The 15,388-nt window shown below is 40.2% G+C and overlaps 1 protein-coding gene across 3 annotated transcripts in view; it reads left to right on the top strand.

The window, feature by feature from the left end:
• Window positions 1-15,388, top strand: part of LOC139953866 (paired box protein Pax-6-like) — a 106,358-nt gene that overhangs the window by 66,937 nt on the left and 24,033 nt on the right. For all 3 annotated transcript variants that reach the window (XM_071953456.1, XM_071953453.1, XM_071953455.1), the window contains one exon: window positions 8,261-8,459. In XM_071953456.1, coding sequence (XP_071809557.1) covers window positions 8,261-8,459 — 199 coding nt within the window. The remainder of the gene's footprint in view (window positions 1-8,260; window positions 8,460-15,388) is intronic.

Genomic DNA, 15,388 nt, shown 5'->3' with positions numbered 1-15,388 from the left:
CGGAAAAAAAATTACGAGAAAGATTTCGCGTTTCTTTTACTGGCAGAACAATTGAACTTGGTGATAAGCTTTGTTACTGTTCCTTGAATCGGAGATGTCCTAAACGGTTGCCGAGATGCGCATTCCAGCAAGGTGGTGATTCGTGGGATTGAATGAGGGGTTTATTGTTGTTCATGTCATGCTAGAATTAACGGTGGACAAAATAAAATGCGCCAACGCACTGTTTTTTGTGGGAGACGATTTTTGGGAAGCACCATACGGAATATAAATTTGTCTTTGTTGTGAAAACAGAATTTTCAAGTTCATCTAACAAGTGTGGTATGTGTGGCCTTCAATTATATGATTGCATCCGTTTAAACTGAGCTAAATTGTCATGGTTTGTCATAATGAATGATATAACATCGTGAGCTGGACTAACCTCGTGGGAATAAGGGGAAACAACCGACTTGGGAAGAGTCTACGTCACTCGTATTAGACCTTGAGAACTGCTGGCGAAGCAAAGACCTACTAACGCTCATACGGTAATTAGATAGTCTCCAGAGAACCCGTTTTCCCATTCTCATTTCGATTGACTCTTGGGAAAATCAAAACAAGTCGGCGAGTTTTTCACACATTGTGTTTTCATTGTCGGAATTTAATCCATGAAAATGCAATGCAGATCTTTTCAAAATAGTCAGTTCTTTGAAAGCCAGTTTGTATAGCGGATTAAATGGTTTTAAATTATTTCATTTAATTAACAATGGAGCAGTAATTAATTTTGTTTTATGAAATCTGTTGACAGAATTGTCATTGAAAGCGTGGGTTGATGCTGATCCGAGAAATAAATTCGCGGTTTTTTAGTTTTGAAAAAGAGAGTATAATTGACTCAAAAGTACAGTTTCACTAGACTTTGGGCCTAGACCGTTCTGATTTGAATTATAAAGTCAATATAATATTTGAAATGAATCTAGCAGCATGATTCGAAATTACAAATTCTGAAATTCGAAAAGCATTGTTCAAAGCATAAGTGTGATAATTATTTTTGTTACTACAAATTAATTGTATATTCTATTATTTCGTTTGTGAGTTACAAACGAATCTCCATTTAAATATCTCCCCCCGCCCCGCCCCGCCCCGCCCCGCCCCAACCTTCCATTCAAAATCCGATCACAATGCCCTCTCCATGCACCGTCTGATAAAATATTCATTCACATAACTTTGACCTTCGACCTCGGGAATGTTTTGATAATCACCACAGAGCAATCTACACCCGTTCAAGGTTAGGCCGACACACTCTTACTGATGCTTGGTTGCCCCCATTGGTGGGTTTAAATCGACCGTGAGACGGTGTACCATGTGCGCCCCGTATGTCCCCCTTTCACCAGCTTCGGTCCTTCATTTTTCCCTTTTTTTTTTTTTTTTTTTGTGTATTGGGGGTGCTTTATACTTTTGTTTTCTTCTTTTGTTTTCTTTTTTCTTTTATATATATTTTGTTTAGAGTTTAGAGTTTGTGGTTGGAAAACACTTTTCGCTCACTTGTTATTCTTTATCAAGTCTAAATCAACTTGGGTGTGTAGTACTGCTCTAAACGCTTTACACGTCGTGCCTTTCGGTTCCTCTGATACCAACAATTCATTGTTTATAATCGGCAGTTTTTCTCTTCAAAACTCGAAGTTATTTAATTTTGGCAAACATTATAATAATCCCAAGCAATTTGTTTATTAATGGAAATAAGCAGGTATTCCTTTGCGGGTCTTGGTGCTTGAACAAATGTGAATTGTTTCATAAAACCTCCTTTGATTAAAACTTTAAGTTAAAAAATGCTTGTTGTGCCACAGGACAATACCAATAAACAAATAGTCAACAGTGGGCGCCCTTTCATGCCACCACAACTCAACTTATTCGCTGTCCCTTTCTTCATAAGTGTAAGCACTGCTGGTTTCGGTGACATGTAAAAGGGTACAAGGCAAACACGACAAGAGGGCCTAACATGTTGAAAGAGGACACACTCGTTGAGGGAAACTGGCTGAAAAGAGCTTTTGGTTTTCAAGCTTTGATAAAAACAAGGTGTTGTTCCGGTGTCACAAAGTGGACAAGCTAATTCACAAGCTAATTGTTTTGATAATGTTATCCCCTCTAAAGTGCGAAAGTAATCGCTCCCAAATATTACTTGTTTTCATTTTGAATCAAATAGGTTTCTGTACGAATCCAAGATAGAATTGTATAACAATTCCGTCTGCGCCTGGACGAAAACGCGACAACCTAAACTTGATGATATTTCAACAAGTTTGTTTTATGGTCTGTTAGTTGAACACAACGTGGTTGGAATGACTGATGGTGAAACGAAACACATTGATGTAACCTAAAAAAAATTCCGTTGGTTAAACCTTGTTTCGGTCACATTTAAATATTTTGAGAATTGTCCCCCCCCCCAAAAAAAAAAAAAAAAAAAAAAAGGAAAAAAAATGTGTTTTCACCGAAGCGAGATGCCAGCTGAAAAAGTAAGCGTATACTCGGCAGACGATCGGTGGCATTGGCGCTCAAATGAAAGTGGTATTTTGGAAAGTAAGCAGGCAATAAAAGAACGTGCGTGACAAGATTTGGCCCCATATTGGGACGGATCGAATTCTGGGCGGGGCCAAGCATCGTGCCCTGCGGCACCCCCACGTATAGTATGCATGTGTGCCGGCATCCGACGGGCCCGTTGTACAGACTATCAGCGCGCTAGTGTTATGATGGTAGGGAAGAGTCCGTGGCCTGACAGATTTTAATTTCGAGCCAGAAAGCTGGAGTGTTTTGATGCTCGGATGTAAAAAGTACGCAGCCAAACCGAGCAACTATAAAAATAGGATTTTTCATTAAAGCCTTTCAGAGGAAGAGGGCAATCGAAAATATCTGCATTTCTCTCTTTTCACCAAACACAAACGGGCAAGTTTAAAATACAAAAACACTTTCATTTGAGGTCTAAAGACAGTAGACACTATTGGTAATTGTCAAAGACCAGTCTTCTCACTTAGTGTATCTCAACATATGCACACAAAAACCTGTGAAAATTTGAATTCAGTTGGTCGTCGAAGTTGCGAGATAATAACGAAAGAAAAAATACCCTTGTCACACGGAGTTGTGTGCTTTCAGATGCTTGATTTCGATACCTCCATTTCTAAATCTGAGGTCTCGAAATCAAATTCGTGGAAAAAAATACTTCTTTCTCGAAAACTACTCCACTTCAGAGGGAGCCGTTTCTCACAATGTTGTATACCACCAACAGCTCTCCATTACTCGTTATCAAGTAAGGTTTTATGCTAATAATTATTTTGAGTAATTACCAATAGTTTCCACTGCCTTTGAAGAGAAACAAAGGACAATCACTTTCCCTGTTAAACCAATTGATTATTGTGTGCTTTTAAACATTTTGAAACTGCACCAATTGCAAACTTTTTTTTCACGATTCAGTTCAATCAAAACTCAATTCAATTCAGTACATTGTTTATCAAAATCGTGTTTTGGGTTTTTGTTGTGGATGTGATTATTTTCATTTCGGTTTCCCATAGTCCCTGGGAATGCTTTTCTTAAAGGACTGGGCGGTTCCAAGTTGTGACGTCACACTGAAACTTCCACAACGGGAGAGCGTTCCATCTTTTCGTGAAAGAACAACATTAGAAATCATCTCCGCATGATTTGGGGGTTGCACCTCGCCTATTATACCCTGTCAATAAAAATTCCCTTCATTGGTTCCATCGACCACGGGGACTAGGTTCACCGAAAATTAGGTCTGAATACTCGCCTGTGTGACTCTCAACTATGCCCTCCTATAAATCGCTCCGTTCGCTTGGGTGCGGGCCGGCCAAACAACCCCAAAAGGACGGGACCTCCCACCCGAAATACAACGGTACTGGTGTGTCCGTGAACTTGGTGTAAACCGCTCTGATGTCAACGGCTTTCGGGCTGCGATAGACCATGGACTGAACCCTGAGGCAAGCCGGTCCTGTAGACCGTGATACACGATTATTGGTAACCTTGGATTCGGCGGGATTAGAGAATCGACGAGTTTTTATTATTTCCCCTTCTTTTATAAATCCGGGGGGGGGGACCCCACGGTTTGTTTTCTTCATTATTTTGGTGAGGAAATTCCATCGATGCTTAAGCTGTTTGTGACTGATCGTTGTGTTACCGTGTGGCATCATGATTTTACCTTAAAACGATTGCATGATAAATTAAGAAAAAAACATAGTTTAATATAAAAGTCTAAACTTAAAGCGATTAATCTGTTTGTAATATATTTCATGTGTACATTTCTTTTGAATTAGAGTTATTCCTTCAATTCAAACTGGGGTTGCAATTATAAATAAATAACATCTTTAAAGTGAGATATTTTTTCATCTCCATACTTTTTTACACAACAGAAGAAATATCTTACATTGTTAGTCTAGTAAAATAATTCTGTGAACAGAATGGTTTTGCATTACATGAGCATTTATCAACTAGTTAAAGATACAAAGGTTCACTTGGTGTACAATTTTAAGGTACAATTTCCACCGAGTAGTGTAATAGTTATCTATATTTCCTTCGATTCTCCCAGTTCATTATTCGATGTTGACCGAATTCTACGGCCGTTGGCTTCTTCTGTCTGACTGCACCGAGAAAATCGCGATCATTGCCGCCGTACGCTGGCCGTCCTTCACCCGGGACCTCGCTCCTAACGCACCGGTCGTGGCGAGAGCATGACGAAGAGAAAAAAAATCTATCTAATTTCACGAGCTCACGCGTCCGATGAAAGTAAGCGAAAACGCATTTCACCGTGTTTCCCGAACGAGTGGCGACGGGCGGCTGGGCTCGTAGACACGGGGTCCTCGATCCGTCTCGGCTCGCTCCACCGAGGTTAAAAAACCCGCAATGATCGTACCTCTTCGATTATGACACGTCGGAGATATAAACGTCGTGTTACTATCGATCCCCCCTTCCAAGTCAGATCTCCCCTATACTATATGATGGACAGTCCCACTGTACTTGACTTCATGGAGAATATCAAGACAAGTTGATCAAGAAAGAGGGGTTATCTTTCTTCTTTTCTTTATTTAAAGAAGGAAAGATATCGAGTTTATAATCAGTGGGGGGAAGACTGAACCACGGTACTCATTTTCAAGGGATCGACAGTTCAATTAAGAAACATGTTTTTGACAGAAGTAAATTGTCAAAGTCAAGGTCAGTTTTATAATTTACTCATCTTATCATGTAAAAAAAAACTATATTACAAATAACTATCATCACTTACAGTTCCTGTCATAGGGATCTTATAAGCTGTAGCCAAAAGCAATCGATCTATTTATAAACCACGTTGCATGGGGCTATTTTCTTGGTGTTTCATATCAGTATACCTGGAGAATTTCACATTTCTATGGTTTAAAAACCAAAATAATACTGCAAGTAAACACATTTTTGTTTGTTTACAACGTAACTTTTATACTTAGACTGCTAAATTGTCATAATGAGTTTACTTATCAAATAAATAAGCCGAAGGAAGGTTGTTTTTAATTGAGAAAGGGATGCATTAAATTTGAATGCCAATTCAAATGTAATGGTAATTGTCTTACAAGTTTGAAATATATTTTTAGAGGGGGCCTATATAAATATTAATTGTGAACAAATTATAACTATTGATATTTACTTTTCAGTTTTTCGTAGAGAATGGTTTTGTTAGCTCACTTTAAATTTAATTATTTTATCAAGTTTGTTGTATATTAAATGTTTTTGTTCGAAACGAAAAGAGAAACAATTTCCATCTCAACAGGTTGCCATTTTCCTGTCAACAAAAATAAACAAATACCCTTCCCTCATGTTCCTTTCAGTATCACAATAATAATATCTACTGGCGAATATCTCAGTGGGTTTCCTTAAAAAAAGCAATCATGCCCTGTATGTTTTGTGAATGTAATGTTTGCGCCATACGCGAATTTTCCCGGCGGATATGGCGGATTCATAACACCGTCCCCCGGCGCGCTAGCACGGCCCAGCGTTGGCCTCCCGTTCCCGCTCTATTCACCGGGCTCAGTGGGGGGCCTCTACCCACATCGAATCTTCCCAGCATACCCGCATGTTGTGAACTGCCTGCACTTTTTGTTATCAGATAATATTGATAAATCTTTTTTGTTTTGCTGAGTGTCGATTTTTTTTTTCCTTCTCTTCCCTCCCACACTTTTTATTTTTATTTCACCCGGCTCTTGCTAATTTAAAAATGAATTCTTTTCAGTGATTCCCACCTGGTTGACATGTAAATTGTCTCGATTAGCTGTCAACTGATTCTCGTGTGTACAATGTTGTCTGTTGAAATGAACACTTTCATGTTTATTGTTGAATATTGCACATTTTAAATTAGTAATCAATAATAATTGTAGATGAAAGCATACTCTTCAAATTTGTAGGCCTTATTCATTGTTAGGGTAAAAGCTACACATAGTAGGCTAACAATACACATAACAAATTTTTCAAAACTGTTTACTAAAAATTTTGCCTTTTTGGTTTATTTTGCTCCTTTCTTAAAAAATGAAACCATTTCCTATAACATCTGACGAGAACAGCAACTAAACACATTACCATGACGTCATAAGCAACTCTCTGAAACTGTCCCTCTCAGATCGCTGAAGAACTTCACCCAAAAGCTCTGTACAGGGCAAAATAGTCAGATCCCTGTTACAGACTTACGCCTGATGCACATTGAATGTCATAGGACACCGTCTTTCCTCTACTATCTCATGACATGACGTTGTAAGAGAGTTCCTACCGGCGTTAGTTAACACTTCCTTTGTTTATAATATGCGTCAATATGCTTTTTAATTATCATCATAACCCAAGCACTCGCTGTCACACAACCTTTAGACCAACCAAACCGGGATAAAGCGAGCAGGGTCGACGGGCAAAATAGACTTTGATACTCCCACTAAATGAAGAAGGTTTACGGTCGCTGTAAATCTACTCCTCGGCTTTTTTTTTTTTGTAAATCAAAACAAACGGGCGACACCTCGGCAAGGACAAACCCATTGCTCGACGGACAAACTGACCTGTAGATTTTTGTAAGTAGCGAAATTGTATTGAATAGTAATCACTCCTGTCGGTTTTGTCGACCGATGATAAATTTGCTGGGTAGCGTTTCCAAGTTAGCTTGGGAGCGGGGGGGGGGGGGGGTTAAGATTTGGAACGGGCAACTTGGAGTGCAATCCGTTGTTCAAATGATCTTTTATTTAAATTTAAACCCGAATCCAATCACATCCTTAGTAACACAAAGTATCATTGCATTCAAATTTTAATTTTGTGTTTCTGCCTCGGGTCCGGACCGAACCGTATGCTTTTTTTTTAAGCCGAGCCATCAGTGTAAAGAAAAACACTATCAAAAAGGCGCCTAAAAGATGTGTCATCATTAGTTTCAGCTGTTGTTTAATAAATTGCTCCCCAGTTCCTGGCTGCCAATCAAACCTAAGTAGTGATTCAACTTTAATAGTGTACATCAGCGGCTGTCATTTTAACCAGTTGTATAAGAAGAAATAGACGAGAGACAAGAAATGCCTGTGAAGAGCAAGGTGTCGATATGTCACACCGAGCGCACTTTAGGTCCCACCGGGTCGCAAAAGGGCGCCAAATCAAGTTTAAACCACAGTCATTTTCGCGCCTTTTTTACTTCCCCAGCAAATCACGATTAGTGCCGTGCCCTTTGCTCTGCTAATACACGCGTGGGGAAGCATTACTCGGCTCTCCTTTGTGATGGGGGGGGGGGGGGGGTATCGTTTATTCCCGGAGTTTTTAGAGCACATTTTGAGGTACAGTTTGGTGAATGGTTCGCGCTCAGCGCTCAGTGTTTTTTTGGCGCGATCTTTGTAAGATGCTCACACCCGAGGGAGAAGGAGATTCACTGTCTGTCATTCTCACCTGACAACTCGCTAGAAACCCCTCTCCTAATAGAGCATGATATTATCCTAATATGCACTTTTTCATAATGTAATTTTTGTCTCCCTTTTTCAAAATGAGCAAGGACTGATGCTGTATGCTATGGCGTTTTTGAAAACTGTCAACAGAGGGCGGTATTATAATAAATTGTTGACACAAATCTTTAAAGCTTACAAACGGGAAGTTTTAACTATACTTAAAACTTTGAAAGGGCATTTTGAAGTAATTGTTCATAAGAGATTGACTTAAGTAAATGTATCATGGTAACACCTCGCACGTTCTCGTTTAAATCTCGGTAATTCTCGTTGATACTTATTTTCTCCGTTTTCCTCTACGACCGTTTCAGGTCTCATCAATCAATAGAGTACTACGAAGCCTGGCTGCAGAGAAGAACATGGGACACGACGCCATGTTTGATAAACTGCGCATGCTCAATGGACAGTGGCCGAGGCCGGGCACGTGGTATTCTCCAAACGCCTCCATGCCCGGTCAGCACATGACGCAGATGAACCACGTGCACGAGGTTGAAAACTGCAAAAAGGAAGGTTAGTAGGGCATTAGTATTGTTTTTGTTTACTCACTAGCAGTCCATAGTGTTAGTTTTTGGACCTACCAGTCAATATGTTTGACATAAGGGTTTGACCAAATAGGAAAGTTTGGCAACACATAGTTTGAAAGTGGACCTCGCCTCAACGAAAGTCGATAGGACTCACTCGAAAAAAAAATCACCAGAACAAAATAACAACCCCAAAATGGGTCATAACGATAATGGCAAATAAGTTGAAATGTACATTTCCATACAAATATTTTGACAAGTCATAGTCCAATGCGTCATATTCATGATGTTGATATCGACAGCGATGCCATATCTCAATTTTAAGCTGGACTTTTAAACTAGGCTCATCACATTTTTAAGACCGGGATTTTGGAGACTCTTCGTTTTTCTGTTATCGTTGATCCCTTAAATCTCTCGACCACCGTTTATAGACTCCGTTCGTGTCACTTAATTCCCTGACTCCTCCGTACTATATTAATCCACCCAATCAGCATCAAGGCATAAACAACTCAATCGGGCGAAAGAAATTCCAGAAGAAGAAAAACAAATCATAAAATAAGAAAAAAAGTCAGAAACCTGTGATATCCACCACATCGTCTCGAGAAACGAAAAAGGGCGCACAGTGCCAACAAAAAGGCTGTGTTTGTGTTAAGTTGACGATTGGCCTATAGCGTCAATCAACTGACGTTATTTAAAGGGCTTCCCAAATACGTGGGTTATTCCCACCGGTCCTGGAGACTGGTGATTGTCGTCTTCAATCCCACCACACAAGTAATTTCCTTCCTCGTCAAACTCATCAGAACCCCATCTCCTTCCCTCTCCAAGTGCGACCCGTCTCCTTCAAGTACCTCCCAGCCTCAGAAAGGACTGGGGAAGAAAGGAAGATACACAAAAAGTCCCCCACATCGCTCTTAACAGCGCACACTAAATCCGTAGCTAATCAACCGCGCGTTATTTCACACACACTAACAAATGATCGCGACCACCATTTGTTTCCATGCTGCACCACTTCCATCATCTTCGCGCCATTTTTGTTCTTCTCTTTCCCGCCAAATTTGGTTGGATTGTCCCTTGAGTGCTAATTACCATATTGAAGACTTAATGTCAGTTGGAGGGATAGGGCACAGCATGAGTGATTGGTGGCATTTTAGCCGTTTTATTTTTCACTGTCCATATGTCATCGGCGAGTGATAACAAAGGGCCTTTTCCAAACGTCGGCATGAGCTCAGGCTTAGGGTCGCCCATCAATGTTTGAGCAGTGTACATCAAACGGAGCCCAGAACCAGACACGGATAAAAAACATTAAATTTCATAAAATAGCACAATAAGAGTATTTATAAACAGAAAAAGAAGAAAAAGAACGTCAGCGACTTTCACTGGAAAGCCTAGTTTGCTCACGAAAGTGTTGGAACAAGGTCTTTTTGAACAAGGTCTTTTTGACCAAAAATGTTTATTCAATCTTGTCAAGTGTTTATTCAATCTTGTCAAGACCTTTATTGACCTTCACTGACCTGTTCTTCACAAAATTTGCTATAATAATTGTCCATCTTATCACCAAACCTCTTCCACAAATTAAAAGCCCTTTCTAATTTGATTATCACCATCACCAAACATGCCATCAACCGTCCAAATTCTATAAACCAACAGCTCTATAAATTCCGGCCACTTCGAGGTTTCCAAACCCCCCCCCCCCCTTTCCCCACCCGCAACCCCAAGCCTAATTGTTGACAATTTTATTAAGTGCGAGCTTTTTTTCCCTCCTGCAAGGAGTTTGACCACAAAATAAAAAACACCCAATTCTCTTTTTGGAGACTCGGTTGTAAAACATCGCAGAGCTGTCCACAGTTCTTGGCACTCTCTATTCCCCCCCCCCCCCCCCCCCCCGCTGCTGCTGTTCTTTGTCGTGGCAGCCACTACCTCCGACCTGAACCTCTCCAACTCTGGATTATTAACGATGACGATGCGCTTCCAAAGTGCTTATTAGACGCGCTCGGCTAGATTCACCCCTCTATCGATAGATGCCTTTGCTCCTCTCTAATTTTATTTTTGTTTTGTCCAATATTGTTGTCCAACCCTTTCTTGGCGTTTTTATATTAAAAAAGGGGGTTCGCCCTCAATATTAAATCAACATTCAGAATCGTAACTTTTTCTTGATGTTTGTTTTCTTTATTGATATCTGTATATGGAAAGTATACAGACCATATGGAATCATTTTCTTCCCAGGTCGCTGAGAAAAGTCTCTGGCACTCGGCCCTTTTTGTTTCGGTTCTTCTTCGCATGTACTTTATTCACAGTCGAACTTGCTTTATGTGGGTTTTGCGCGTTGTAAAAAGTGAGGGCGCCCTTCTTTTTGCACGGTGCCACAAACCGTCACGGTTGCAAACTCTGAACCATGTACCGTTAAAAGGAACTGCCTCTCTTACCATATCTAGCATTGTGTGACTAAGTATTCACGTGCTTACAGGTCAGAGGTTAGCAGACGAAATGTGCAAGCCGCCACCGTGGTCCAGTGGTTAGACTGCTGGACCTGCAGTTACAAGGTTGTTGGTTTAAATCCTACCGAGTCTGGTTTTGGAAAAGATTCAAACTTGTATGCTGCGGCCAGAGATGCTTCAAACACCTTAGCGGTTGTTGCTGTGTTTTTCCCTTTAGCAAGAAATTCTTTTTAGTTGAAACTTTTACATGTGGCTTTGTTTGTATAGTTGGGCCTAAAGAAACAAAATATCTTTGACAACAAAAGCTATGACCACACCTTACTAGTAGAATCATGCTTTAAAACGTTCCTTTGAAGTGGCTTAAAGTACATGAAGACACGCCAGAATCTACTGACTGAAAACCAAAATAACAACAACGCCGTCTAACAACCTTCAGTTTGAGTGGTCAACCTACCCACCAAGGACTAGCAACTAATTTATTCAACATAATATCTAAATCCTCGTCCCGCATGCCGGAGCAGACTTCTTCTTCTTCTTATTTTTACCTCCATCACAATCTTCCCGCCATTTTCAAGTCCTCGTCTGCTGAGCTCATAAAATATGCATAGCGTGGAGAAGCATACGTGAAGTCCGGGAATGATGGTTGGACTCTCTTCCCAGCCATCTGCCCTTCCCGGCCCGAAGGACATGTTTTAAGTCTCCCCCCCCCCCTTCTCCCCATCAGAATCTTCACTAGTACTACCGCCACTCACAGCTTCCTATTTTTCCTTCCTCAGTAATTGCCCGGAATACTTTGTTTTCATAATGAAAAATTAACTGGTATATCGCCGTGAGTTTCTCTTTGTTCGGAACGGGTTGGCGAAGAGGATTTGTTGCGGGTATGGAAGAGAGAGGGACAAGGGTAATCATAGTCAAGGCTGGAGTCGGTGGGATAAACCTTTTTATTGGGAAGATCAAAACCATTTTGAGGACCAATTCTTTTGGGGGGAGCGGGATATCAAAAGGTTTTTCTTTTTTTTTTCTTTTTTGCTGTTTGTGATCATTCTTATTAATTCAGCTTAAGTGCAGGTCGTTGTTGTATTCTGCTCACACGAAATGATGGAGTTGGTTACATATTCAAACTAGTTGTAATGGCCTTTTTGGTTGAATTCATTGATTTGGAGGAAAATTACATACAACAGTAAAAAAAAACAGTAAAAAAATCAAAATTACAATTATGTTGATTGTCATCAAAGATTGTACCAAACGGAGCACTGGCAAGAATTTACGGTCTGTTAACACAATAGAATAAAGACAAGTTTGTTCCTTCATGCCAACAATAGTTGAACCTTTATAATTCGGTTACCCTTTCAAAAACTTACACACGAGCAAGCTCGATTTCCCCCCTCGAAAATTATTCTGCATCACAAAAATACTTCAAAATGAGATCCAGCCGTTGTCTAAAATGAAAACGTTCATAAATTCCCTTCATGTGGAAAGAAAACATGTTTTAAAAACAAGAGAGGAAATAGTAACAATCTAATAAAGTAATCGTTGCTTGTTTCGGATGCGTATAATTCAGTTTCTCATCTGAACTAAAAACAAAATTGTTTTTTTTTGTTTTTGTTTTTTTGAAAATTTAATGTACAAATTACTTCCGTGCTGTTGGTCCAACCCTTTCGGTTTGTGTTATTTTGCGGTCGGGACTTGAAGGTGTGTGTTTGAATTCAACAGAAGAACAAATAGGGGGAATTTGTGAGCCACACCCCCAAGCATCCCCTCTCCAATGGTCCAACCCAAAACCTCGACCCTGCACATCGAACCCACATTAGATACAGCCAGCAATCAAAAGTAAAGTTTTAACATTAGAGGGTTTTCATCATTCACTTTCGTCTATTGATCTCTCATCAATTTGGCTCTTTTTGTTTAAAACTCTTTCGTCGTCATAAAATGGTAGGGAGCAAGTGCAATAATTGGTCAATCAATTGATCAGAGGGGTGTACAGGAAAGGGATTTTGTTAGCCGGATGTTTAAAGACGGGTTTATCAGTGTCTTTCCCTCTCACGCCTCAACCTCCTACCGTCCGCTCGAGCCAAGTTCAGGGTCAGCCGAAGCTTCCCTTCCCACTTCCCTTCAGTTTTTTTCATTATTCCATTTCCCGCTTGCTCATTTTATCTCTCCCCCTACACGCCATGCCGCCGTTCCCCGAGGCGATTTCCCCCGTGGGTTGCTCTAAGAGCTTCTTGTTCGAGAGAGAGTGGGGGAAATATAAAAAAAAATCTTAAGAGATTCTTATCCAAGGAAATTCCATTTTCTCAAATCTGATCAGAAGCTCCATGTGTTTGTGAGAAACGAGCATAGATTCGCGCCTTTCATTGCCGGCCGTTCAATGCAATGAGAAAGAGACAAGAATGTTTTTATCCTCTACTTTTTTTTCCGCGCGCTCACTGGGGATTTTTGGCGGGAAGGCGCCGGTCGTCTGAGACGGCAACTCCCCAATGAGCGCCAAACGCCAATGACGATAATTATTTTTTCCCGCGCAATTTTAACACAAGTATTTGTGTATCGGTTTAAGAAGTATTACCCCCACACTTTGAATTGCAAGGTATCTGTACATCGACAACTTAAAGGGACAATGCGTGACGATTCGAAAAGAAGAATAGATACTTCATCGTTTAGAAGCCGGAAGGAGAACACTCCATCAAAAGATAAAAAGCAACTCAAAAAAAAAAACTTATATTTCATTCGTGCCCATTCACAGAATCCCAGCCTCAATGGCAAGTTTCTACCCGTTTTTATTGTGTGACTTTCAAAAGACTAGAAGCCGGAAAAGGGTAAAACCGCAATATAAAAGATGCACAGAAATTCGTGACACTTTGGTACAGTCCCGGTTACAAGTAACTATCTCTTTTGCATCAAAGCCACGGTTTTATCGCACGCTTGTCAATGAAATAATCAATGTCTCGGATTATTGCCATTCTTAGAGAAAAGGACCTTTTTGTCAATTCTTCTCAGTGTTCACTTCGCCTTCAAAAGAAGACAGGTAGCTGATGAAAGTCTAGGTTAGATTTAAAGTTTTGCCGTGAAGTGCTTTATTTGTCATCAGTTTGGCAATTTTGACAGCAGTTACTAGTCGAATTCGACCACAAAGAGGATATCTTTCGATGAAAAATTGAAACAATTTTCAGAAGTAGAAATTCAGTTGCTTTAGTATACAATTCCTTTGAGTATTAACTTTTCGTGCTTTATTGTCATGACCAAACGAGGGAATTTACAGGCAACTAGCTCAAGGCAATCTCACAGAAGGAAAGACATTCTCATTTGAATGTTCACATATGTTTCTTGGGGATTGTATGTCATTGTTTGACATTTTACTCATGTGCTATCTTTTTGTCCTTAAGCAAGACACTTAAACATTGCTTCGTCCTTCGGATGGGACGTAAAGCTGTTGGTCCCGAGTGTCGTGTAACGCTTGTAAAATAACCCAGTGCACTTATCAAAAAGAAAAGGGGTTCGCCCCGGTGTTCCTGGCTGTGGCTGCTGTATGCGCCGTAGCACCTTGTAAACCCTTATAAGGGGCTAAATAATTGGGTCTCAGAATTCATCACTGCAACAACATATCTTTCTGAAAGTTTGTATATATACTCAGCGCCCTGAGTTTCTTTTTGGATACGTCGTGCGCTATAATAAGACTTCGATATTATATTGTTATATATTATAAGTTGTAGCATACACTGTAGGTGGTTGCCTCCATGTCCGTGTGACAAGGTTAGGCCTTTACGCTGCTTCTCCACACGCTGGGCTTATCATCTAATTCCAATAATGCTTAAGTGTGAATGTTATTATTATTTCCTTCGAACTCGTGAACATTAAACTCGCTTGGTCTGCGCCTGTGAGTTATATCAGTTGCCCCTCTATTGAACTTTAATATCAAACCGAACTTTACTGGGATAGTTTAAACAGCGCCCTCAATCTATTAGAAGGTACTCATCGGATCAAATCAGTGGTGCGTATTAAGAGCGCCACCAACGTTTTGGAACTTTTAAAGTTCATATCAAACCATGGACGATCAAACCTGCTACTAAAAAATCACTTATATCCAACTTCATGAAGTTGAAATTCAAAACAGCTTCCAAAAGCAGGTTTTGGGTTTTGTTTTAAAGAAACTTTCAACTGTTTAGCCAAACAAAGATGTACTTTTCCTCAAATAAGTATTACTCAAATAATGTGATAAGTTTGACATCAGCTCGTTCGGCAAAACGCGGCTTGACATGATTGTACACATTCCATGAAAAACAAGTGTTCAACTTCCTCACACAGAGAACGTGATGGGGTCGAGGTTAGGGATCAGTCTCCCTTTCCCCGGTGTCTTCATTACTGGGACCAACTTGGATGCTATACTTCTTACACAAGCTTTAAGAACTATGCATAAAAAGCTTTGTAAAAAACGGCATTTAAGTCCTTCACAACCCCATTAATTCAGTTCGTCTTTTTTCCACACAAT

The sequence above is a fragment of the Asterias amurensis genome, chromosome 22 (assembly GCF_032118995.1).
Source record: "Asterias amurensis chromosome 22, ASM3211899v1".
Taxonomy (NCBI): Eukaryota; Metazoa; Echinodermata; class Asteroidea; order Forcipulatida; family Asteriidae; genus Asterias; species Asterias amurensis.
The sequence above is the reverse complement of the archived record's forward strand: the minus strand, read 5'-3'. Positions and strand labels throughout refer to the sequence as shown.